The 25,049-nt window shown below is 35.4% G+C and overlaps 1 protein-coding gene across 2 annotated transcripts in view; it reads right to left on the minus strand.

Moving 5' to 3' along the window:
• Nucleotides 1-25,049, minus strand: part of MAP3K2 (mitogen-activated protein kinase kinase kinase 2) — an 83,479-nt gene that overhangs the window by 16,004 nt on the left and 42,426 nt on the right. For both annotated transcript variants that reach the window (XM_037523123.2, XM_037523125.2), the window contains exons 5-16: nt 24,647-24,746; nt 18,908-19,021; nt 18,464-18,551; nt 14,886-15,016; nt 13,888-13,967; nt 11,932-11,999; nt 10,920-11,012; nt 9,712-9,918; nt 8,504-8,652; nt 8,016-8,147; nt 4,159-4,288; nt 1,217-1,394 (exon numbers count right to left, since the gene is read on the minus strand). In XM_037523123.2, the coding sequence (XP_037379020.1) occupies nt 1,217-1,394; nt 4,159-4,288; nt 8,016-8,147; nt 8,504-8,652; nt 9,712-9,918; nt 10,920-11,012; nt 11,932-11,999; nt 13,888-13,967; nt 14,886-15,016; nt 18,464-18,551; nt 18,908-19,021; nt 24,647-24,746 (1,470 nt within the window). The remainder of the gene's footprint in view (nt 1-1,216; nt 1,395-4,158; nt 4,289-8,015; nt 8,148-8,503; nt 8,653-9,711; nt 9,919-10,919; nt 11,013-11,931; nt 12,000-13,887; nt 13,968-14,885; nt 15,017-18,463; nt 18,552-18,907; nt 19,022-24,646; nt 24,747-25,049) is intronic.

The raw sequence follows: 25,049 nt of genomic DNA on the forward strand, positions 1-25,049 counted from the left end.
AAGAAAAATAATCCAGTCAAAAAATGGGCAGAAGAGCTAAAAAGAAACTTCTCTGAAGAGGAAATGCAAATGGCCAACAGGCATATGAAAAAATGTTCAACATCACTTGTCATCAGGGAAATGCAAATCAAAACTACCATGAGATACCATCTTACACCAGTGAGAATGGCACATATTAAAAAAACTAGCAACAACAAATGTTGGCGAGGGTGTGGAGAAAAAGGAACTCTTCTGCACTGTTGGTGGGAGTGCAAAACTGGTCCAACCACTATGGAAAGCTGTGTGGAGATTTCTGGACCTACTAAACATAGAACTTCCATATGATCCAGCAATTCCACTCGTAGGTATTTACCCAAAAGACACAGAAACATCAATTCCAAAGAACACCTGCACCCCTATGTTTACAGCAGCACTGTTTACAATAGCTAAGCTTTGGAAACAACCCAAATGCCCAAAAATAGATGACTGAATCAAGAAGATGTGGTACATATATACCATGGAATATTACTCAGCATTCAAAAAGATAAACACATGCAATTTGCAGCAACATGGATGGCGCTGGAAGGGATCATGCTCAGCGAAATAACCCAAAAAGAAAAAGAAAAATACCGGATGGTCTCACTCATAACAGGAATCTAGAAAACTTAAATAAGGGACCAGGAAAATGAATAACTTTAACAAAGTGAAAATCAAAATCAACAAAAAACTATGAACCAGAGACACTTTTAGGGTGGCGGGGGCGGGAGGGGAGGGATTGGGGTCAGAATGGGGGGGCTGCAATTGTATGGGGAATATAACAATAAAATTTAAAAAAAATAAAAAAATAAAATTTATTTGGATGGCAAACAGAAAATGGTCATTTTACATTCTATCTTAAAATTATTAAACAAAGATTCAAAACTGAATTATAAGAGACTAACAATAAAGATTAATTACTTTTAAAGTTCTTCAGGGAAAGAAAACAAAGATAGTTTTCTAATCTGAAGTTTGATTAAGACAAAATCCTCCCTAAAGAATGAAGAACACACACACACACAAATGAAGAACAATTTCAAGGACTATATTTATTTAGTTAATTATAAGTCTCAAAGAGGCATAACTAAAATACTAATTCTAGTAACCCTGATTTCAAAAGTACAAGAGATCATTTAACTTCCATCCTGGGTGGAAATACCTAAGGCGGCAGGTGATTTCAGGCAAACACATCAAAACCTACCAGATATCTGCTTTTCTGCCATAGCCTTCTCCACTAATTACTTCAGGGCTCATCCAGTATGGTGTGCCTGTGACAGATTTCATTCCTGTCCCCGAAAGACAGATGGTTTGAAGCCGTTTGCTAGCCCCAAAATCTCCTAATTTGACATTGCCTGTTGAATCTCGCAGAATATTTGCACCTGAAAATAAGCAATTATATCCTCATTTTGTTATCTTACTGGTTGTTTGGAATATGAAAAAAACAATGGCAGAGAATTACTTAGTAGACTCTTCAATCTGTCTCCAAAATTAGGCTGCTTTTCATCTTCTGAGCAGTACTGGCATAAAGCCAGTCACTCAGGCAGTGCTCATTAAGCATGTACTTCATGAACAACTGAATGCTTAGAGAAATGCTTAGGGGAAATCTATATTACAGACTGGGGAGAATATAGACTATCTCCACTGTGAGCATCTGCATTTGTTTTTTTGTGCCAAGACTATTGCCCAAGCTAGTTAATAATGGCTCTCCAAAGGCTCTCCCCAGGAGAAAGTTTGGGATCCACTCTCTCTGTGCCATACACTGAAGTATGCCACAGTATTAGTGATCCTCTAAATCAGGGACTGCCCATTTACCATCTCCCACCATCCAATACTTAAGAAAGGACACTGTCAAAAAAGTCACTACCTCTAAATTATTAAACTAGAGGAGGACAATAAACAAGTAAGCTTTGTGTTAGGAAGAACAGACTCAGGCAGGTCACAGACAGGGTGAGCTCCCTCCCAGTCTCTAGGGAGGGATCACCTGTGCAAAGCCAATGCCCATCCATAAAAGCAGTTGAGGAGGAAATGTATAGCCAGGTCCTCAGTACAGCTTTCTAGTTTTTGAAAATTCTATTTTGGATACATTAAATGTAAGTTATTAAGGAGACTTCAAACATACACAAAAGCAGACAGGATAACAAATACGTACCCATCACCCAGTGCCAACAGTCATCTAGACAATCTCCCCAACCACACTTCCAGCCACTCCTTCTTTCCCGCTCAAATTATTTGAAGCAAATTCAAGACATCATGATCAATAAATAGTTCAGTATATATCTTTAAAAGATAACTCTTATCACACCTACGAGGATGGATAATAACCCCTTAAATTATTATATTAAATATATTCAGTGTTTTTTATAGGTAAAATAAAGTCAGAGTCCAAGTAAAGTTCATACACTGAGACTTACTATCTTTTAAATCTTTACTGACCTAAAGTTACTTCTAATCTTTTTTTCCTTTGCAATCTATAAAGAATCTAAGTTGTTTGCCTATCGTTCTCTTATGGTCTAGATTTTGCTAACTCCTTCCAAGGGGGTCATTTTATATGTACATCCCATACATACCCATACATATTTTCTATAATTCAGTACCTAAATTATAATTCTATAAATCAGTAGCTAAATCAATATATACATATACACACATGTATTCATAAAAGAAAGGCAGAATTAAGGAACCCTATTATGAAATGAGTTGGTTTCCTGGCAACAACCAATTAGATTTTAGCCTAAGTTTCACTACAAACTCATAGGTTTAAACTTAAAATTAATCAATTGTCTCTCCCTCCCACTCCCCATTTAAATAATGCACCAGTTAAAAAATTGGGAAATACAAAAGAAGTAAAAGTGATGCAGAAGAAAAAAGGAAATAGCCAACTGTTAATCACATGGAAATGTTTCTTCTAAGCCATACTTTAATTTTAGAAACTTAAAATCCTACTACATATCCAATTTGACATCTTACTTTTATCTATTACATTTGCCCCGCAAATGCTGTTAAATCAGCTTGCTTCCAACTTTCTCATTTTACCACAATGATTTATCACTCTTTCTGGCAAAGTCAGAAAAACTGGCTTATAAAGAGATTATTTCTAGTAGAGTAATTGAATAATTTCCTTTAAACTATCCAATTTTGTACTGGTAACTGAGGTCTGCCTAAATTGGAAAGATCCTGAAGTAAAAGACAGGTTCCTATTTTGTTTTTCCTTAATATGAGAGAAATTCCCATTCTCACAGACTTATAGTAGGCTCCATTATAGTACACGTAATCTGGCTCAGGGTATGTAGTTATTGCTTCTTCTTATTGGCTGAATAAAATGATATTTAAATTTGGGGTGACAACCAAGGTTTTACAGAATCAAGTCTCCAGGTACCCTTTACAGTAGAGAGTTTAAAAGCACTTTCAAATTTTACACATCACCTTTTGCTTTGGCTCACTTTATGCATTTATCCTGTGTACCTAATCACTGAAAAAAACAGTTTTGAGTTTTTGAAAGTGAGTTTAACTTAGCTGAAGTTTATGAAAGCTAAGTCTTGGGCTCTCTCCTTCTCTCTTCTACTTCTCTCCTAGGTGATGACTCCCATTATGACTTTAAATAAGATCTCAACACAAAGTAGGTCATCATCATAGCTAACTTTTGAGTGCTTTTTTAGGTACCAATTACTATTTTGGTACATTATATATATTGTCATTTAATCCTCACAAGAATCCTTTGAGTTAGATACTATTATCACCCTCCTTAAAAATTAGTAACTAAGGCATACAAAGAAAAAAAAGTCTTGCCCAAGGTCACACATTGATAGATAAAGCCCCAATTTTAACAAGGTCACCTGGTGTCAAAGCCCCTACTCCTAAAACACTGTATTCGTCTAGTGCTTATGCTCTAAAAATGAAAACATGGTAATTTTTATAATCATTTGGACTTCACTGATTCTGTGAACCCCACAGGGCAGTTTCCCATTTGTGGAGGAATCGGGAATAGTCTGAACACTGAAAAGTCAGTGAGAAAGCAGAATAGTTATCCTATAGCATTTTAAAGGTGGACATATTAAATATCAATTTCTAACCATATCACTTGTTTCATTCACATTCACAAGGAAGAAACTGTGTATTAAAAATAAAAAATACTTCATTGCTTACCTTTGATATCTCTATGAACAATCATATTACTGTGCAAATAATGGACGCCCTCCAGAATCTGACGGGTATATTTCCTAGTCACATTCTCAGTAAGAGCTCCATAAGCTTTTAATTGGTCCTTAATTGAACTCTGAGATTAAAAAAAAAAAAGTGATAGCTTGAAATGAAAACCAATATTAAATCTTTATTTTTTTAAACAATTCTAGATCATGACTGGGAGGTTTTAGCCAGAGAGCACAGAAATTCTCAGTTAAGGACATTGTATGCCCCCTGATTTAACACAAAAGTTCCTGAGGGAGACTGTATATAAAGCTAAAGGAAACTCTTGAAACTTTTTTTTTTGCATGATATCCTTGCTTCTAGAATTATCATGGGTCTATCTCCTATTCCTTTCAACCATGTTTTTTAAATTTTTCCCAGTACTTTAATCTTGGTTTTTTGCCCTGAATATTTTTTATTTTTCGACTTGCTCTTCTATATATGTCCAACTTAAATTTTATATTTTTCTTATTCTTTTTTTTTTCAAAGTGTTTTACTGTACCTTCTAATTTACTTCTCAAGAGAATGAATATGATTAGAAAATTGGAACATGTATGAGATCTTAAAATTTTTCCTTTACTTAGCATTCCAGTTCAAGACATGAGAAGATATATTAGAAAGAAATTTCAAAATTTCTTAATTGCTTTTAAAGGGAAGATGAGGTACCATCTTTGTGAATGCTGAATCAGTCTGAGGTAAAACACAGGTATTTGAATTTTGAAAAAATATCCCTACTTATTCCAATGTGGAATCCTGATGAATAATCACCACATTTAAGGTAGGGATAAAATGTTTCCTGAGGGACAAAATATTTTCTTTTATACAAGTAATATTCCCAAACAAATCCTGCCTTTCCTTCAATTTTGGTAAATTGCATGCTTTGGTAAAACTGTTGATTCTTGCATTTTATAGGTTTTACCTTTGCTGTTTCCACTGTGCATGAGCAATTCTCGAAGGGCTATAAGATACAGTTCTGCTGATGAAGACTTGCAAACACATGTGGAAAGCCTTAGGCAATTAGAGAACCCAGCAAAGCACCGTCCTATAGTTCAATGTGGTTTGTTTATTGTCTACTTATTGTGTCTGTAATAGTAATAATAAACAAAATAACACAGCTAGAACTGAGCTTTCCAAACAAGAAGCCCCCAAATACTTGTACACAGCCAATGAATGATGAAATTAAGGACCCTCTGGATCTCAGGCCTCTGGGCCAGTGGCCTATGGCTACTAACTAGCTCCACTGGTATAGTCTGCTTATCCTAACTCTGTACCATATAAAATATTATCTTTTTCGATGTGAACAACTGGAATAGATAGGGATACATTGTGCCACTAAAAATTGTGTGTGTGTGTGTGTGTGTGTGTCTGTAACATTAACAGAGAAATCAACTGTTAGTGCTACTACTAAAAATAAAATCTTTGGTTCTAGTCTGAAAATTTCCTAATAAAGTAAGGAACGGAATGCTATGTTTGGAAAAACTGTAGAATGGAATAATATTGGCAAAACCTGAAGCTAGGGTATAAAAGGGTCTGATATATAAAATTTAATGAGGAAAATTAAACAGCATCATTCACAAAATGGTGATTCAGAAAGTCTAGGAACATATATGCCTACCCCATATATGCCATGGGCTTGCCATATTTATAATTTACTTAAGACGGTCAATGAACTATTACAGTTTAATAACATGCTTTTCAGATTCAAGGAATAACTTGGGCTTTAAAGGAGATAGCTGTCTTTAAAAAGTCAAGGGTAGCTAAATAAGAAACATGACCTAATAACTTAAATATATAAAGATTACCCATCTCCACCACTTGTGATATAAAACACTTCTAGCCAATTAAACTTTTAAAGACTTATTTATGCATACAAGAACTGGGGTATAGGCCAGAGGTGTGGGGGTGAGAGGATTCACCAGAGACAGAGTGGGGAAGAGAACAGGCAGATCCACTGAAATAACTGCTGAGGGGAGCAGCGATTGAGACAGAAGAGGTCTGCTGTGCCATGTGGGTTGTTCCCTGACAGACCAGGGATTGAACTTGTGCCACAGAGGCTGCAGATAGCTTCACAGAGCTGTGCTTAACTCCCCTTGCACCACCAGGGAGGCCCCAATTAAACATTTTGACTAGTTTTACCTTCAACCTTACAGTCACCCTTATGCATAACTATTTCCTATTTTAAATTTAAATACTTATTGCATGAAGAGTAATGGAAATCTGAATTTAAAAAAATCAATCCCAATCCCAATATGACACATCTTCATTTTTCTAAGTTTCTTCTGTCTTTATTTAAATAAATTATTTTTTAAACATCATAATCATTATTAAAAATAGTTCATATTATTTTTCTCTCTCTTTTATAGGTATTTCCTCCAACTGTGCTATATGGCTTTCATAATTTTAATTTTTAACATACATTCTCTTAAGAGAATGCCAGTACTTCCACTGTGGGCACTTTCCATTTTTTTTCTCATCACAGATAATAGTAGCAAATATACACAGCTTTTTTCTTCTTTTGAATTACTTCTGTAGAATGAATTTCTATGAAATTACCAAGTCAAAAGGCTTTTATGGTTTTTCGTATATTCCACTAACATTTTTCCCAGAGGTGGTTTTTTTAAAAACTAATTTACATTGCCAAAAGATTCCTTGACTAAAAAAGTGGCAAAGAGAAGTAACAATGGTGTCACTGTAATCAATTAAATATTCAAAATGCTACAGAAAAAACATGAGGTTTTACTGTTGCTCTTCTGAGACTGAGGATGGTTCAGATCACTACTACAGGATACTGATCCACAGTTTTATTGATCCATGTGCTTAAAGTAAAACTGTGCATATTCTATATATAATTCTAATAAGCTACTCCTTTAAAGATTCAAAAATCCAATCCTTTTTCTAATGTAGAAATGATTAAAAATGATTAAATACAACACCATTCTGAAAACCATTAGTATTAGAATATACTCTACAAATGCTAAAGATAATACAGAAGGAATAACAGAGTTTGCAAATCACATTTTGCAACTCCTAAGGAAATTACTGACTCAGGCAATTACTATCAATCTGTATCAAAATCATTAGCTGGGTGGTTGAAAAGAAACTGGATATTCATATTTGTGTGCCACTGCTATAACTGAGATTATCTTCTAGTCTTCAGGAAAAAAAAAAACAATGGAGGAATCAGGATGATGATGACCCTAATCTAACAGTCAATCTTAGCATCATTAATAGTGGAACAAGAAACTACATGTCCTGATGGGAAGCAACAAGAAGCACATAGCATCATCTATAGTGCATGCTAAAACAAAAAATACTAAATTTGATTCTGACTTTTAGATTTATCTAAATTGGGGTTTATAGTAAATAAGAGGATAAAAGAGCAAATTAAACAACACCATGAGCACTCAATTAGAGAAATTTCTAAGGCAAGATTGACAACAGAATAACTAGGTCAGTCTCTTTGCCACATTCTATGTCATGTAAAAATTAACAGTTCTAGATTAAAAGAGGAATAAAGAGATGTAATAGTAAAATGTATCGTGTGGTCCTAGACTGGATCACTGTTTGCATAACCACTTATTACAGATACTTCTGGGCTATTGCAAGAAACCTACCTATGAACTGTTATAATATATGTACCTATTTTAGGAGAGTTCAGCATTTTTAAAAAATGAGTCTGAAAACACAAAAATATAAGAAGATAAAACATAAAATTCTATTACCAAGTCTAAATTAAATCTATTCCAGAATGTCCTTATCTAGGGTTAACATTTTATAATCAAAGTTTTACTGTTCTTCAAAGAATGTTACTAACTTACCCCTGGCATATATTCCATAAATATGGAAAGTGTTTTTTCCTGGGGATCTCTCAAACAGCCATAATACTGAACAATTCGCTCATGCAGCAAGTTTTTCAACAACTGAATTTCACACTCAAGTGCATTTACTTCCTGAAAGACAGAACTCATTGTTACGTCTTTACAGTATTGCTAGTAAAAGCAAAAACTTCTAACTTCATTGACCAACTTGGTGATTTCATTTTGAAATCTTTCTGAATAAACATTTTAAAATTTCTAAACAACAACTTTTATAATAGTCCTGGATGGTATGTCAAACACTAAATCAGAGGACTGTAACAGTACTGAAAGAAAAATATCCATAGTACAAAGTAAATGAACATAACTAGTTACTTTTTTTTGGCCAATAACTTATGTTAAGGGAAAACAAAATATCCTATTGTGTGTTATATTTTATTTTAGTAAAAATGCTTATCATGTGACAAAGTAGCTTGTGCAGTGATTCTTACCTTGCTGGTCTCAGGGCTATCAGGGTCAAACTGAACTTGCTTAACAGCCAATTCTCTTCCTGTATCAACATCATAACAGAGGTAGACCCTGCCAAATGCTCCCTGGCCAAGCAGTTTGCCCAGTCTCCAGTTGGTGGGAGCACGAGGTGCTAAAAAAAGGAATATTTTCTTAAAATGGAATATTCAGATGTCACACAAAGGATGAAGGACTAAATGAGTACACTGCATTAATGATATCCCTAATGGAATATTCTTGGATAAAAGAGAAAGTCATCATCATCCAAATACATAACCATTGTCTTTCAAAATTTTTTTCCCTCAGTCATTTTTCTAAGAATTCTAAACCCACATATGGCTCATATCCCCATAAATCATTTTTTTAGTTAAGACTATTATTTTTTCTGATTACAAATATAATAGCATCTTTCACACAATCTAAGATACCACTGTTTTTAAGATGCACTGTTTTCTAATCTTTTGCAGCAATATTTGTAATAATTAGTTTCTCATCTTCCGCTATGATGCTGAGAGCTGGAAAGAATATCACTTTCATTCTGACAAGAGAAAATCTTGAAAGCAGCCACAAGTTAAAGGGCATACAGAGGAACAAAGATAAGACACAGCAGACTTCTGTTCAGAAAGTATATAAACCAGGGAGCAAACGAGAAATAATTTTAAAGTGCTGAAAGAATAAAAAAAATGCCCAGAATTCTATATCCAGAAAATGTATCTTTCAAGAATAAATGAGAAATATACACCTTTTTCAAATAAACAAAAAAAGTGGAATGCAAGAATCAAGAAAGATTCTTGCAATTCTTCAGGTAGAAGGAATTTGATAGTTCACAATCTTGGATATACATAAACAAAGATCTACAGAAACAGATAAATAGGCATAAATAAACTCTTGTTTTTAAACACTTTAAAAGACAGCTATATAAAGCAAAAATTAGCAGCAATGTAGTATGTGGAATGAATGAATGAGGAAATAAATGAATAGTAACAATTTTTATAATAAAATCTGAGGACAGTATTATCTAAGGTAGTTAGGAATAATACCAAGCACTAATAACACTCCAATCTCCTTTACAAACACCACCTTTATTTTTTTGGAGAAGTTGGTCTTATCTGTAGGACAGGCTTGATACTTACTCCTTTCAATATTACAAAGTTCTGCTATACATCTCACTGTGCCAATTTCCATTACTTACAGCGGCTGGGAGGACTGATGTCCATTACAGTCAAAGTAGGATTGTCTATGTCACTTCCCCTTCTTCTGATTCGACTATCATCATACTCTGGGGTAAAGATACTGCTTCCACTACTAGTGCTTAAGGAGTGATCAGTAGGACTGAAACTCACAGGAGACCGAAAGCTGGTCCCCTGGGTTCTTCTAGCTCTTGGAAAAGTTTTACGACCTAAAAAAAATGCAAACCGAATTATCTTGTATCTTTTATAACACGTTGCAATTGAAAGTATTTACAATTTGTAACACAAGGAACAGAAATTTGTCCGGTGACTAGACTAAGAAACTAAAATTACAATGACTATTTGATTTTTAAGTTTTAACATTAAATCATACAAAACTACAAAGAAAAAGAAAAGCAGATATGAAGGGGGAGGGGGGAAGAAACAGGATCTGAGTACAAATTCAAATAAGCTCTTATATGAACACATATATACACACACACACAATCATAGAATAAAACTCCCTTACGTTTGGATAAAAAAGAAAAAATATTTTATTCTCATTTCCAATAATGATTTAAAATACAAAAAAAAGTTAGAGGATTTATTGACAATAATATTTTTTCCTTAAATGGATGATGCAAGTACAAATGTCATCATCAAGAAATAAAGTTTGAATTCATATTTTAAATATTAAGGTAGATGGCACAAAGCTAAGATGTTATCTGTTAGTTATGATCCAATTTTCTTTAAAAAACTTTAAGCAGAAAACTGTAATTCAGGAACAAATATACTTCTAATGGTATCAATATGAATTTTTTTTTTTTTAAATACAAGAAGGTCAACAGATAAGTGTTTATCTCTTTTTTTTTCTTTAATATTTATTTATTTATTTATACAAGCACTGGGTACAGTCAGAAGCGCGGGAGGGTGAGAGAATTCACCAGAGCCAGAGCGGGGAGCAGAGCAGGCAGAAGGACCAAAGTACACTGCTGAGGGGGGCAGCGGGCGGCAGGAGAGGTCTGCGCACCATGTGGGACCCTCCTCCGGTGGCCGGGGAGCAGCCGGGGATCGAACTGGCGCTGCAGAGGCTGCGGGCAGCTTCGGAACCCAGCGCTCAACCGCTGCGCCACCGGGGAGGCCCTCAATATGAATTTTTTAAAATTCATTTTTATTTTGATTATTTTGAGATTATTAACAAACTGTTATGTTCTAATTGCCAGATACATACCATCATTATAGTCTTGATGGTGATATGAAACATGGTATCTTCTTGGATACGTTCCTCCTTTACCAAATTTCTCAAAGATGGGGTTATCATAGTCTATTTAAGAAATTAAATGTTACTAAAAAGTCAGCATTTCTAATGATGAAAAACACATTTACAAATTTATTTTCTCCCCACTACCATCTGTTACATCCCCTTGTCCCTTTCCCTCAGAGCCTCCCCAGTTTATTAATTTTCACTGGTAAGTATTGGGTTGTTGGAAAGTCATGACACACTTTTGCTTGTAAAATATAAAAAAATACATCATGATTTTTCTTTCTTTTTTTTAAAAAAAAAGATTTATTTATTTATTTATACAAGCACTGGGTACAGTCAGAAGCGCAGGAGGGTGAGAGAATTCACCAGAGCCAGAGTGGGGAGCAGAACAGGCAGAACGACAAAATACACTGCTGAGGGGAGCAGCAGGCAGCAGGAGAGGCCTGTTGCGCCATGTGGGACCCTCACCGGTGGCCAGGGATCGAACCGGCGCTGCAGAGGATGCGGGCAGCTTCGCAGCCCAGCGCTCAACCACTGCGCCACCAGGGGAGGCCCTACATCATGATTTTTCTAACAACTCAATATTTTACTTTGTCCCATAGTGTTCTGTAAATGTCCAATATTTGCTTTTATCATTTTGACTTGCTTTACTACATATAATCACTTCAAACTCCCTCCATTTTAGTGTAAATAGTAGCATTTCATCTTTCCCAATGGCTGTATAGTTTTCCAGTGTGTATATACCACATCTTCATGATCTAATTGCCCACTGATGGGTACTTAGGTTGCTTCCATGTTACAGCTATTGTAAATAGTGCTGCAATAAACACTGTAGAGCATACAGTTTTTTCCATTAATGATTTTATGTTATGTGGATAGATGCCCGAGAGTGGGAACAGATTTTAGATTTCCTTTCTCTCCCAATCAAAACAGTAGTCAGTGACAAACATTTAAACATTTAGAATGTGCATACTCTAACCTGAAAATTCCTGATGATTATCTGGATAGCTCTGTGCCCTAGGCATTCGTGATTTTGGATAGCTCTCTCTAAAAGTAGAAAAAGGCACATTAATTAATATAAAGTATGTAAATAACACATGAAAAAATATTTATACATTTTAAAGATTTTTTTAGATGTAGAAATATCTATGTATGTATCTACCTGCCTACCACCCTATAAAGGAATTCACTTTGAAATGTTAATGTAATTAAAAACAGAGAACGTTCTTTTTAAGTACTTAGATGCTACTTGCAGGCAAAAATCCTGGCTTTTAAAATTAATTCATTTTCTTTGTTACTAAAGTTCTTTTATTCATTTGTTCTTATGGCTATAGTGATGACTTCACAGATGGAGAAAAAAAATGAATGGATAAGAGAATAATTGTTTAATACATAGTTACTTCATTTCTTGAATGTTTTTGCAGGATAATTATAAATGTATATAATTTCATTGATGCACTGAACATGTCAGTTTCTTTTTTCTTTTTAAGATTTATTTGTTTATGCATACAAGAACTGGGGTACAAGGCCAGAGGTACGGGGGGAAGAGGGGAATGTGCGTGAGCGGATTCACCAGAGACAGAGCAGGGAACAGAACAGGCAGATTGACCGAAGGACACTGCTGAGAGGAGCAGCAGGCAAGACAGAAAAGGTCTGCTGCGCCATGTGGGTAGCTTCCTGGCCGGCTGGGGATCGAACTTGTGCTGCAGAGGCTGCGGATAGTTTCACAGTGATGTGTTTAACCCCCTGTGCCACCAGGGAGGCCCTGAACATGTCAGTTTCTATACCACTAGACCAACAGTTATTTCTGGCTATTGAGTGCCTGATGATACTGTCTTGATTTTCCTTTGAGGCTCAACCATATGTAGATTTTCCTCCTACCAATAGGGGGAGTACAGGTGATGATCACTGATGTCATTGCAATTATTTTTTTTAATAACATGTAAAATAAACAAGTAAATAAAATTAATCCAAAGAGTACAGTGGTTAAGTGATATATTTTGGAATCACAGAGGTTGGAAACATCTGTACTTCAATGCTAGTCCTGCCACTTAACTAGCAATGCAACCTCAGCAAATCATTTTTATTAAGACATTTCCACATATATATAAAAAGAAGATAATAATTTCTAAGTCACTAAAAGAAAGTGCATGTGAGTGAGTGTGTGTATACATATATAGATATATGGAAATAGCTCAGGATATGTCTTTCAAATATAATGTACTCAATATATAGCTTTCTCATTACTCTCAGTATTTCCCTGACTTTCTTATGTATTAAATTTCTATCTTGAGATAGACATGGGCAGAGAATGGCTTCATGTATACAGATAACAAAAAATTAAGTATACTATAGAGACAATTAACTGTATTTTCAGAATTTGCTTTTATAAATCAATCCCAGAGGAGACAGTGACAGATGAACATTGTCCTACTGAGACCAGAAGAGGAAGGAAGCACTTATGACAAAATATTCACAGCTGCAATTTGTCCCCACTTATATTCCTAAACAACCACTTCATAGAACAAAATCTTTAAATTTTAAATAACAAACACAAGAATGTAAGCTACTTGGAAGTCGGTGCCAAAATGAATGTAATTCTCAACAGATGAAACAATTCAAGAAACATATTAATGCAAAATCTGGTAACAATTTCACCAACAGTTTTAAAAATAAATGTACATAAATTAAGTTTGCATTTATCTTCAAACACACAATTTTGATAAGCAATTCCTGCTTATATTTTTATGTTATATGAAAAGAATATAATCAGCTATCCCACATGAAGTGAAGCATTTGTCCAAACTGTAAAAACAAACAAAAATCTCATAGACAAGTATCCATTACATTCCTCTGAATAAAACATTAAAAAAGGTGATAATTCACATGATATATTTATCCACATATATTAAAACAAAACCAGAATCAACATTACCCATCCAAAGGACTATCAAGTGATGGACAACTTCCTGAGCCAGAATTTTCTGGGCTGCTTAAAGATAACGGGTCCAGCATCTAGAAAAACAAAGATTTCCATTATGTTTCTATGTGACATACCAAAAGTTACTGTTTTTTAAAATAACAGCTTTGTTGAGATATATTTCATATGTAACATAAAATTCATCAATCTAAAGCATACAGTTAAATGATTTTCAGTACACTGAGTTATTCAACCCTCACTACAAACTCAGAACACTTTTAGTACCCCAAAAAAGAAACCCATTATCAATAGCAGTCACTCTCAATATTACTTATTTTTAAATTTATTTGTCCTTGCAGGTAGACTACACTGGCCCTGATAACATCCCTTTACATAAAGTAAAAAAAAAAACATACAACTTCAAAATTTCCTAAGAGAAAAATTATTTTGCTATCGATTGTCAAGTAATTAAAATTTAAAATATTTTACATGATTTTCCTTACTGAAAACTAAAGAACTGAGACTAAAGGCACTATGACTGCAGTGTTATCAGAAAATGTAACCTCCCGCAATAATACAAGCAGCCAGTGTAATGTTAAGGAAACAGCAATTCCCTAACACTTCAATACTATAAAACTTTTAAAAATGCTTAAATGTTTTAGAAAGTTGACAAACCTCAGTTTCACAAAGTTAATTATCTCAAGTTACACTCTTATCTTTTAAACGTTAATGTGAAAACCCTAATATTAATCCTAGGATTACAAACTGCATTTATCCATTTACAAATGAGCAATGTAAGAAAATGTCTTACTACAACTTTCATTATGCATGTACGCACACACACATTTTCTTACATCTTTTACTATTCTGTTCACTCAAGAAGCACAACATGGGGTTAGGAAAGAGATAAACAGTATCAAGTATCAACAGCCTTGATACTTGCCAAACAACACTGACCCGATAACAGCCCTTGACAAAAAGTAAAAAACCATATTCAATTTTTGCTTGCTTACTTGGTCCATGCTCTCTGGAATGAACTCTCCTTCACTATTGATACTGGTGAATGACCCATTCCGGGCAACCTGGTGTAATTCATCTGGAATGTATCCGGGTGGAGGGGAGCTTCTATCCCTAGTAATGGGACCTCAAGAGAAAAAAATATACCATTTTATAAATATAAATATCAGCAGGGAACTATATGTTTTAATTAACTATACATTCAAATTAACTGTACAAAATTACTGGAACTACATGTAATGTCAGACCTCAGTTTAAAACCCAGTTCTAATTATTTACCAGTTGTGTATCTTTGAAAAAGTTACACAATCTCCATAAAGCTGTTTCCTCATCTGCAAATATGGGACTAAATCCCACATTTGCAAGGACACTGTGATGGTCAAATTATTCATAATGAACACAGGCTACGCACATTAGTCATTTAACTCATATTACAGCTTAATGAATTTGGAATCCTGGATTCTATTCTTGGGTATTTAAAATTAGGTTTCTTTCAAGCTATACTCCTGGAATTTAAATTTCTTCATAGTTTAGAAAATGAGGGACCCTAGTATGTAGTACATCTAATTAATCACATCATTTCTTATGAGACTATAACTGCTATGTTTAGTAACAGTTTCTCCCCATTCCTCCTAATTCTTTAAAGTAAAAAATGGGGAAGTTATGTGGGCATTTAAATTCTTGTCAAATTTAAAGCAAAAAAGAAAAGTTTTGCTTCATGTAAAGGAATTCTTGTATTTATATGCCAGCATTTGCTGGTGATGAAATAGGGAGAAAGAGAACAAAATGATACCAAGAGATGTGTATAACAGAGATAATTTCCTATGCTTGACTCTTTGTCCCTAATATTATAATTCCTTCCCTATGCACTGTTTTACTCTTTACTTAAAGGAGATAAGGAGTAAAAAGGGTTATAAAAAATTTCTTCATCTCCTTACTTTATAAGCCAGTTTTCATGCATTCTTGGTCAAGACTGCCATACCTGCAAATATTTTTATCCCAAAAGAAGTTTTTCCTCTAGCATTTAATTATTTTTATGAAAATAATTAAGGGAAAAATATAATGGTAATGTATACCAAAGCCATTCCAAGTATAAAGAGGTGCCAATAAAAGACCAGTAATTTTTTACATTATAATATCCAGTCTCTTTTTATGCTAGCACTGAAGTCAAACAACAATACTTAGAACTAGAATAAAAGTGAGATATTCAATAATTTTAATTTTTTTTAAAGATTAATTTATTTATTTATACAAGCACTGGGTACAGTCACAAGCACGGAAGAGTGAGAGAACTTACCAAAGCCAGAGCAGGGAGCAGAACAGACAGACAGACGAAATACACTGCTGAGGGGAGCAGCAGGTGAGGCAGGAGAGGTCTGCGCACCATGTGGGACCCTCGCTGGCTGGCCGGCCGGGGATAGAACCGGCGCTGCAGAGGCTGCAGGCAGCTTCGCAGCCGAGTGCTCAACTGCTGAGCCACCGGGGAGGCCCTCAATAGTTTCAATTTTTAAAGCACCAATTTAATATATTTAAAGCTTGTTCTGTCCAATGCTATAAAAGTGAATTGGCAATCTATTACTTTAAAATTATAGGTACTACAAGGTGATAAGGAAATAAAAAAGAAATGTATGATTAAAAAGACATGCTTTCTACTTTGAAAAGGAAAATGTAGTTTATAAGTGTTGTCCTAATTTATTGCTCTAACAATTCCATGACTTAAATATGAGGACAAAGTTGCTAGTCTTGGTAACGTTACCGAGCTAGAATTTGAATCCAGGTATTCCTAATGTTATTTCACCCAAATTTTAAATGATATCAAAATGTATACAAATGAAAATATACATCAAAATGTCATCTTTGCTGCTCACATTTCCAGCATTTCTGAAATCGAAAGCAGGACTTACGTAAGACAGACATTTACAAGTAAGCAGTCATAAAACAGCTTCTTCTGGAGACCAAAAGAAGATAAATAACAAATCTTTTTTGGTGGTTCACATGCCAACTTAATCTTTTGTTTAAGGAATGTTAATGCATTCCTCTTCTGTTGCCAGCCATCTTAGATTCTCAACCACATCTCTCATTTTGTCCCATTCCCCTGCTTCACCTCTATTCATTCTTACCTATTCTTCCACTTTTCCCCTTCCTTTGCACGTTTTCATGATATTTTCACTGACCATGTCCACTATCTTATCTGTTAAGAACATTTATACCAGGGCCTCCCTGGTAGCACAGGGGTTAAAGATAGCTCTATCAAGGAATCGGCAGCCACTGCAACACGAGTTCGATCCCGGAATGGCCAGGGAGCTAACCCATATGGTGCCTCCTGTCTTGCCAGCTATTCCCCTCAGCAGTGTATTTCTGTACATCTGCCTGTTCTGCTCCCCACTCTGTATGGTGAATTCGCTCACCCCCTGCACCTCTGGCTTACACCCCAGTTCTTGTATGCATAAATAAATAAATCTTTTTTTAAAGATTTATTTATTCATTCATTCATTCACTTATTTATTTATTTATTTATTTATTTATTTATTTAAACAAGAACCGGGGTACAGGCCAGATGCGCGGGAGGGTGAGAGGATTCACCAGAGATAGAGTGGGGAACAGAACAGGCAAACTGACGAAATACACTGCTGAGGGGAGCAGCGGGCATGGCAGGAGAGGTCTGCCGTGCCTGGTGGCACAGGCGGTTGAGTGCTGTGCTGTGAAGCTATCCGCAGCCTCCGCAGCGCCAGTTCGATCCCAGCTGGCGAGAATCCCACATGGCGTGGCAGACCTCTCCTGTCTCGCCCGCTGCTCCCCTCAGCAGTTTATTTCCTCAGTCTGCCTGTTCTGTACCCTGCTCTGTCTCTGGTGAATCCTCTCACCCTCCCGTGCATCTGGCCTGTACCCCGGTTGTTGTATAAATAAATAAATCTTAAAAAAAAAAAAAAATTTTTTCCAGTGGTTTTTGAACTACATAATACAATGTAGGTGATCAAGGTTTTATACAAATTGAAGGTACACAGAAACTGGATAGCTGAGAGCACCTCTGTCCAATCCATGCTTCTCTATTAGGCGAGGAAACCCAGCACACAAGATCCATTTTCCTTTATATCATAAGCTTAATTACATCATAATTCTTAGTGACAAAAACTAGCTACTAATAAAGTTATAACAGCATAATAAATAATAAAGCAACTATTTTTATAACATTACTGGTAAAAACTAAAACTTAAGAAAAAGACATATGAACTTACTCCATCTGTTAATCTTAACATATTACAATTAGACCTTTTAATTTTCCCCTTCAGTTTATTTGTACAATTAAAACCTCTTTGAGGCTGTGTTTGAGTTTGTTAAACAGTAAAATACCCTGGTTATATAAAGAAAGAAATTTTGAAGTTGAGATTACAAATTCTGTAACAACTGAATAACTTTCCAAGGGATCGCAGATACTAGAGCACAGTTAACTGAGATCAAGTACAAAGACAGGCCACTATATATCAGGGTTATAGTTGGGTGTTATCCTACATTAAAGGGTGGAGAAGAAACTGAAAAACCATCCATAATATGATTCAGACACTAGTTTTCTTACCTATTATAGAAAGCCGTTTTTTCCTCTCTGCTCCAAATACTGTGTTATCCAAATCTTCCAGTGATGACAATGGTTCTAAATTACTAGCCTGCAAAGGGAAAAAGATGATTAATGATATTCTTTCCCCTCACGTCTTTAAACGGAATCCTCCCCCTACCAAATACAACCTAGATAGTCTATATTGTTTGTAGGTCTAATTTACTCTTTGAAACTTTAATTCTAAAGTAATTCTTCCTAAGTTTTTAGTTTCTAATAGTTTTATATGTACATTATACTTATTTTGGCTATATAGTTTTGAGAAAATTAAAATATAGCTATTACAATGTATAAGTTTAAATTTAATCATATTGAAAATACATAAATGATTCTAGAACATAACTGTTTTATATACTGACTTACAGGTGTAAGTCCTATAATCCTTACTGAAAAATACCTGACTCATACCTGTGTACTTCCATTTATTACAAGTAATATCTTGAGACTTTTCATATGAACACTACGATCCAGTAGTTCCACAGCTTTGTCCAAGTCGTCTTGGGTTGTTAATGGAATTACCAACTAGACAAAAAAGGAACACAGGGAGTCATGCAACCATCTCACCAGGTCAACTCCTTCCAAGAGATTATTTATATATATATAAAATCTCTATTATATATGCAGAATTATAAAACTCAAGATACCACTCTTTGATTTATTAATATAATGAAATTCTGAATCAATAAATGTTATCTATTGTTTTGTTTTCCCCACCCTACCACCACTAAGATTATAGAACCAATATGGACAATATTTTTTGCTTTAATAATCATTAAATTCCTCTAGAAAACACAAAGATTAAAATTAATTTTCTAGGGCTTCCCCGGTGGCACAGTGGGTTGAGCGCCGCACTGTGAAGCTGTCTGCAGCCTCTGGAGTGTGGGTTCAATCCCCACAACCGGCAAGAATCCCACATGGCAAGCAGACCTCTCCTGTTGCGCCCGCTGCTCCCCCGAGCAGGGTATTTCAGTCGTCTGCCTGTTCTGCTCCCTGCACTGTCTCTGGTGAATCCTCTCACGCTCCCACACCTCTGGCCTATACCCCAGCTCTTGTATAGAAATAAACGAATCTTTAAAAAAAATTAATTTTCTAGGATATCGCTATAATATTGCTAAACTTAAGTTACAGTATCTTTACTCCAAAACAGCATGAAATGAGTACACACAATAACTGTATGAAATAAAGGTATATTCTCGCATCTGCATTGATACAACTTTCAGTTTTTATTCACTAGTAACCACAGATTTACATTCTTACCAAGTGTGCTAATCAACATCTAAGCACAATGAGCTTAAGTGACAGCTGCCATGGGAGGGCGCATGCACTCGCAATCTACATTCCACTGGGGGCTCCTATCTATGACCCTGTGACTTGACCATTACATTCTAAAACAAATAAGCTAAATGAGTCATTCATCTCAGAGTAAACCTGAATGTGGAAATCTGCTTTTATTAATCCTCTCATGGATCAGACATTAAAGAGGACAAAAGCACCTGAGAAAAGAGAAAGGATAACTCACACAATTGAAGTAAATTAAAACCTCTTTCCTTTTTTTTTTAAAGAAAAATGTAGCTTAAAATGACTGTCAATAACCTTCCAAGGATATTCCATTTCATTAAAAAATGGATGGAATAAAAACAGAAGAACATATTCCACCCTTGTTAGTCTGCTCTTAATTAATAAAGCACATTATCTGATAAAGTCATACAAATGCAAAATGTCTACTTAGTTCTGCGTCCTCGGATATATAAATTCCTATAGAACAAGAACACCTCACACCAGCAATTAATACAAAGCATATGGCAAAGAGCAAACACTAGGAAAATACTGTTGAACAAGTAGCATAGGGGAAAGCTACCTACATATCCAAACTCACTAGATGACATAGTATGCATTCATTCTCTGCAGATTTCTTTATGAAAAAACTTCCTTATTTTAAGAAAGGCTACCAGACACAAACAAAAAACAAGACTAATGTGAATTTCATCATACAATCCGCTTACATTTATTTCCTCTGTACTTGAAAATACAGTCCCAAATTGTAGCTAATTTTTTTGTATCTACGACCACAAATTATCTAATAACCAGGACATTTTTTTTCTGTGAGAAATCTCTTCTAATAAAAAGAAGGAACATTAACTAGAATAACCTGATTTACTTAATTAAATCCTTTTGATTTCCTATCAAGAACATCTTTTTCCTGGAGCCTCCCTGGTGGCGCAGCATTTGAGGGCTGGGTTGCGAAGCTGCCTGCAGCCTCTGCAGCACCGGTTCGATCCCCGGCTGCTCCCCGGCCACCGGAGGAGGGTCCCACATGGTGCACAGACCTCTCCTGCCGCCCGCTGCTCCCCTCAGCAGTGTACTTCGGTCCTTCTGTCTGCTCTGCTCCCCGCTCTGGCTCTGGTGAATTCTCTCACCCTCCCGCACTTCCGACTGTACCCAGTGCTTGTATAAATAAATAAATAAATCTTAAAAAAAAGAACATCTTTTTCTTATCATCAACATTATTTATTATTACACATTAAGCACTAGTAAATATTGTAAAGCAATGACAAGGGTTGTTCTGCCAATTTTTTCATTTGAGGGGCTTACCTGAGTATTTAATTTTACTTACACATTTATTTATAATTGGATTGTTTACTTCACCAAGATTTTGTTGCTTTTGGGGGGAAAACACTACTTTAAATCACAGTAACAAACAATATAGGGCCTCCCTGGTGGCACAAGGGGTTAAGTCTCAGCACTATGAAGCTATCACCAGCCACTGCAACACACGAGTTTGATCCCAGGCCAGGGAGCTACCCACATGGTGCAGCAGACCTCTCCTGTCTTGCCTACTTCCCCCCCCCCCCCCAGCAGTGTATTTCAGTGAATCCATCTGTCCTGCTCCTCACTCTGTCTCTGATAAATCCTTCCCCCCACCCCACCCCACCCCCACCTCTGGACTATATCCCAGTTCTGTGTACATAAATAAAATAAATCTAAAAAAGAAAATAATGTATATGATTCTGCTTATCTCCAGTTTGCTCCTGTGAATTTTAAACATTCTAGAGAAGTGCCTGGAGCAGCAGCCAGGGCTGTGGTTCTAATGTGATGCCATGCATGTTCTAGGGTCACCTATTACAGATGTAACATGAGGGTTAAGAGCCAAGAACAAGTCCCTGACTGTCTAAATTATACTAAATAAATCACAGAATATTTTCCTGCTTGGTGAATTTATTTCAGATTTCATTAAATCTATTTCCCTCTCACTTATTATGGGTGAATCAGTTGTATGTAACTATAAATCCTTTCTAGAAAGGAAGCCAAAAACCAAGTTCCCAAACCATCAATTAGAACCTAAACTTAAAAAGAGATTTTCTTGACTTTCCACAGTGAAAAACTATAATAGTTTCTAAAAAGGTTTTCCTCTCGTCCATGTAAAACTGGGAAAGACCTTAGAAACCCCGCTTAACTTACACCCACATCCCACATCTATGCCCCCATGACAACACGCACACCCCTGACACTTTATTGGATGAAGAAAAGATCAACTGGCAAATCCAACCAATCCCAGCTTAAATTTCCTGGTTGTTTTGATTCTGGAAAACTAGAAATTTATGGAATGGTTCTTTCAGAACAGAGGAATTTACATTACACTAGATAAATAATATTTATAGAACCACAATAATAACCAGCACAAGTTTTTTTGTTTTTCCACAGGTCCACCAAACTAACATCCCTTCTAATTTTTTTCCCTCATACCCCCAATATCTTAAAGCATGGACTGGGTTGTCATGATACGAATCAGGACATGGTTAACTCACAGAATCACAGATTCTCAAAGAATCTCTGAGTTGCAAGAAATTTTAAACAATGTAATCTTACCCTAATGCCTCCTCTACCACATTCCTGCCAAAAAAGGCCACCCAGATATGACAGACCACTCCCAGAAATCCTTCAGAAAGTCTAAGAAAAAGAAACTGAAAATTTCTTATTTTAGAAAACAGGAGAAAGTTCCTAAAACTACAGATCAGTTAATGTAATGCCAATCCTCAAGAAAACTCTAGATAAAATTATTAAACAAATTGGCAGAACTCAAACCGCAATTCTGGGTGTTAGAACAGATACAACATAACAAATTATGAAAAACTAACCTCATTTCTTTCGGTAGACCTACTAGATTTTTGATAGACCTATCAAGACAATACTGTAGTCTCAATGTATCTTGGCATTTAAAAGTTTTTTATGATACAACTTCAAACAAAAATATTTAAGATATGCCTGGGTTTCCCTAGACTCATCATGAGATAAAGATTCAAGTTCGAGTTGGTTCATACAGAAAAGATACTAGGAAAACACAGGTAGGGGGAAAGGTGGTCCATAAGAATGTATTACCCAGCAAATTACCACTGTCAGTAAGAGGTATCCCATCCTGGAGACTCATTTTGGTCTCCTTCACTCCTACCCCAGTTTATCTCTGAAAAGGCCTCAGTTTCAGGTGCTGGCAGTTGGAAATCAGGCCAGTACAAACAGAAAAAAGTGCCAACATAGGGCATAGAACTGAACAATAAGAGATACTGATGGTTAAGTGAGAACCACAGTTGTATTAAAAAATAAAAGCTGAAGGTGCTGTAACAGTATAGTGCTCATCAGTTTGTTCAGGGATAGTAATTGTTCAGATATGGATTTTCACTTCTCTCACAATATTTTCTGTTTCAGCTGCAAGTTGTTTCTTTAAACAAGCTATATTAGCATATTCTTTTTCTTTAAATTATAATTTACTTTTTTCCAAACATTTTTATTAGTACAATGCTTTATCTATGCAAAGCACTTTCACGTATTTTCTCAAATTTTTACTAAGCTCTCCACCGTCACTGTGTTTCCACTGGTACCTTTCCTATTTCTGAAAAAGAGAACTCTTTTCTATCTTAGGATCTTTGGATTTATTGCTCTCAAGCTGCTCTACCAGAAATATTCTTCCCTCAAATTATTTTCACAGTTGGTTTTTTGTACTTTTTAAGTTTCAGTAATGAAACTTAAACATTATGTCTGGTAATGAAACTTAATGTAATGAAACTTAAACATTATGTCTGGCAAATACAAAAGTATTTTCTAAAGGGAAAAAACCCAACATATTAATGAATTCAATGAATTACCCCTGAAAATTTTAAGATCTCAAGTTCTTGAAACCCCATAGTATCCAAAAGAAACCTCAGATCATGTAATACAATCCAAATTTTACAGGTTCAAAAAGGGTTTCTCCAGAACACCTAGTTCCTCAGTGCCGGAGCAAGTCCTTACTATCTCATATGACTGTCAAATATACATAATAATCTAATTATGCCCTAACCAACAAAAATAATCCTTTAAGTTTTAACTAAACTTTCTGACTACAAAGTTCTACTGTCTCTGTATACAAGTAGAGTATGGGAAGAAAAAACAGTTAATTGACATACTACATAGAGTAAAAATAAATTATAAATAAGTAGCAAACTTCTCTGCCAGATCATAAAGCAGGCCAAGAAGCTGCCTACCCTGATCCCCCTCTTTGTATTTATTGAAGCCAGAGGTATTACAACAGTGCTAGATGTCATGTGTCTGTCTTTGTTCAACCCAGGTATCAGCTGAGACAAAAAGAATAACCCAGAACCTGGAACGCACTGAGTTCCAATGAGCAATACAAGTTCTACTCAGTCAATACAGATGATAGCAAATTGAAGGAAGAAGGTCAGACTTCTAAATGAAGTATTTCACTATAAGCTACTAAAAATGAAGGTCTTCCAGAAGCCATCTATGCAATTTTCCACCTAGCCAGGAAATACTTGCTCTCTAACTGCATATTGGTGCAATGTGTTCGGATTTACACTGATTAGTAAATATTGGAAACTTGAGGGGAAAAAAAACTTCTAAATAATACATACGTTTCCCCTTTTCATAGGTTCTCATTTAATTATTTGCAGATAGCACCTTTTAATATTTCCACAATGGAAAAAAATCAATTTTAATCAGTCAAAATTTACAAATTTACACATAGTTTACTCCTCAAACATATCATATCCTTTATCAAGCCCCAAGTAAAAGTACAGCAGTCCTAAAACCATCTCTTAAATGAACACATTACTTTCCAAAATCAGAGCTACTTAAAGTTAAGCTGTATAGGTTTACCTCGTTATTGGTATAATGTAGATCCATGGACTGTCCAAAAGCAATTTTAGCTTTAGACCTCAGGTCTTCTAATTTAACTGGCCTGGGGAACTGAAGGATTCTATAGAGAGAGATTTTAAGATATTTTATTTTCTTAAGCATAAATACCATAACTTGGACAGTTACTTCTTAGATAGGAAAAACACAAAATTAAGTAAACAAATATGCACTTGAACTCTACAATGGATCATTTTTAATAAAGTATATTCTCAACAAAGCTCAAAAAAATCTGAGCCTCCTTGGTGGCCTAGGGGTTAAGTCTCAGTGCTAGCTGCTGGAACTAACCACTTCCACCTCCACCATTGCACTGAGATCCTGATGGTTAAATTTACATCTCTGCTAAATAACTGACCGCTACCTTTCA

Source organism: Talpa occidentalis, unplaced genomic scaffold, assembly GCF_014898055.3.
Source record: "Talpa occidentalis isolate TD23 unplaced genomic scaffold, MPIMG_talOcc4v2.1 talOcc4.3, whole genome shotgun sequence".
Taxonomy (NCBI): Eukaryota; Metazoa; Chordata; class Mammalia; order Eulipotyphla; family Talpidae; genus Talpa; species Talpa occidentalis.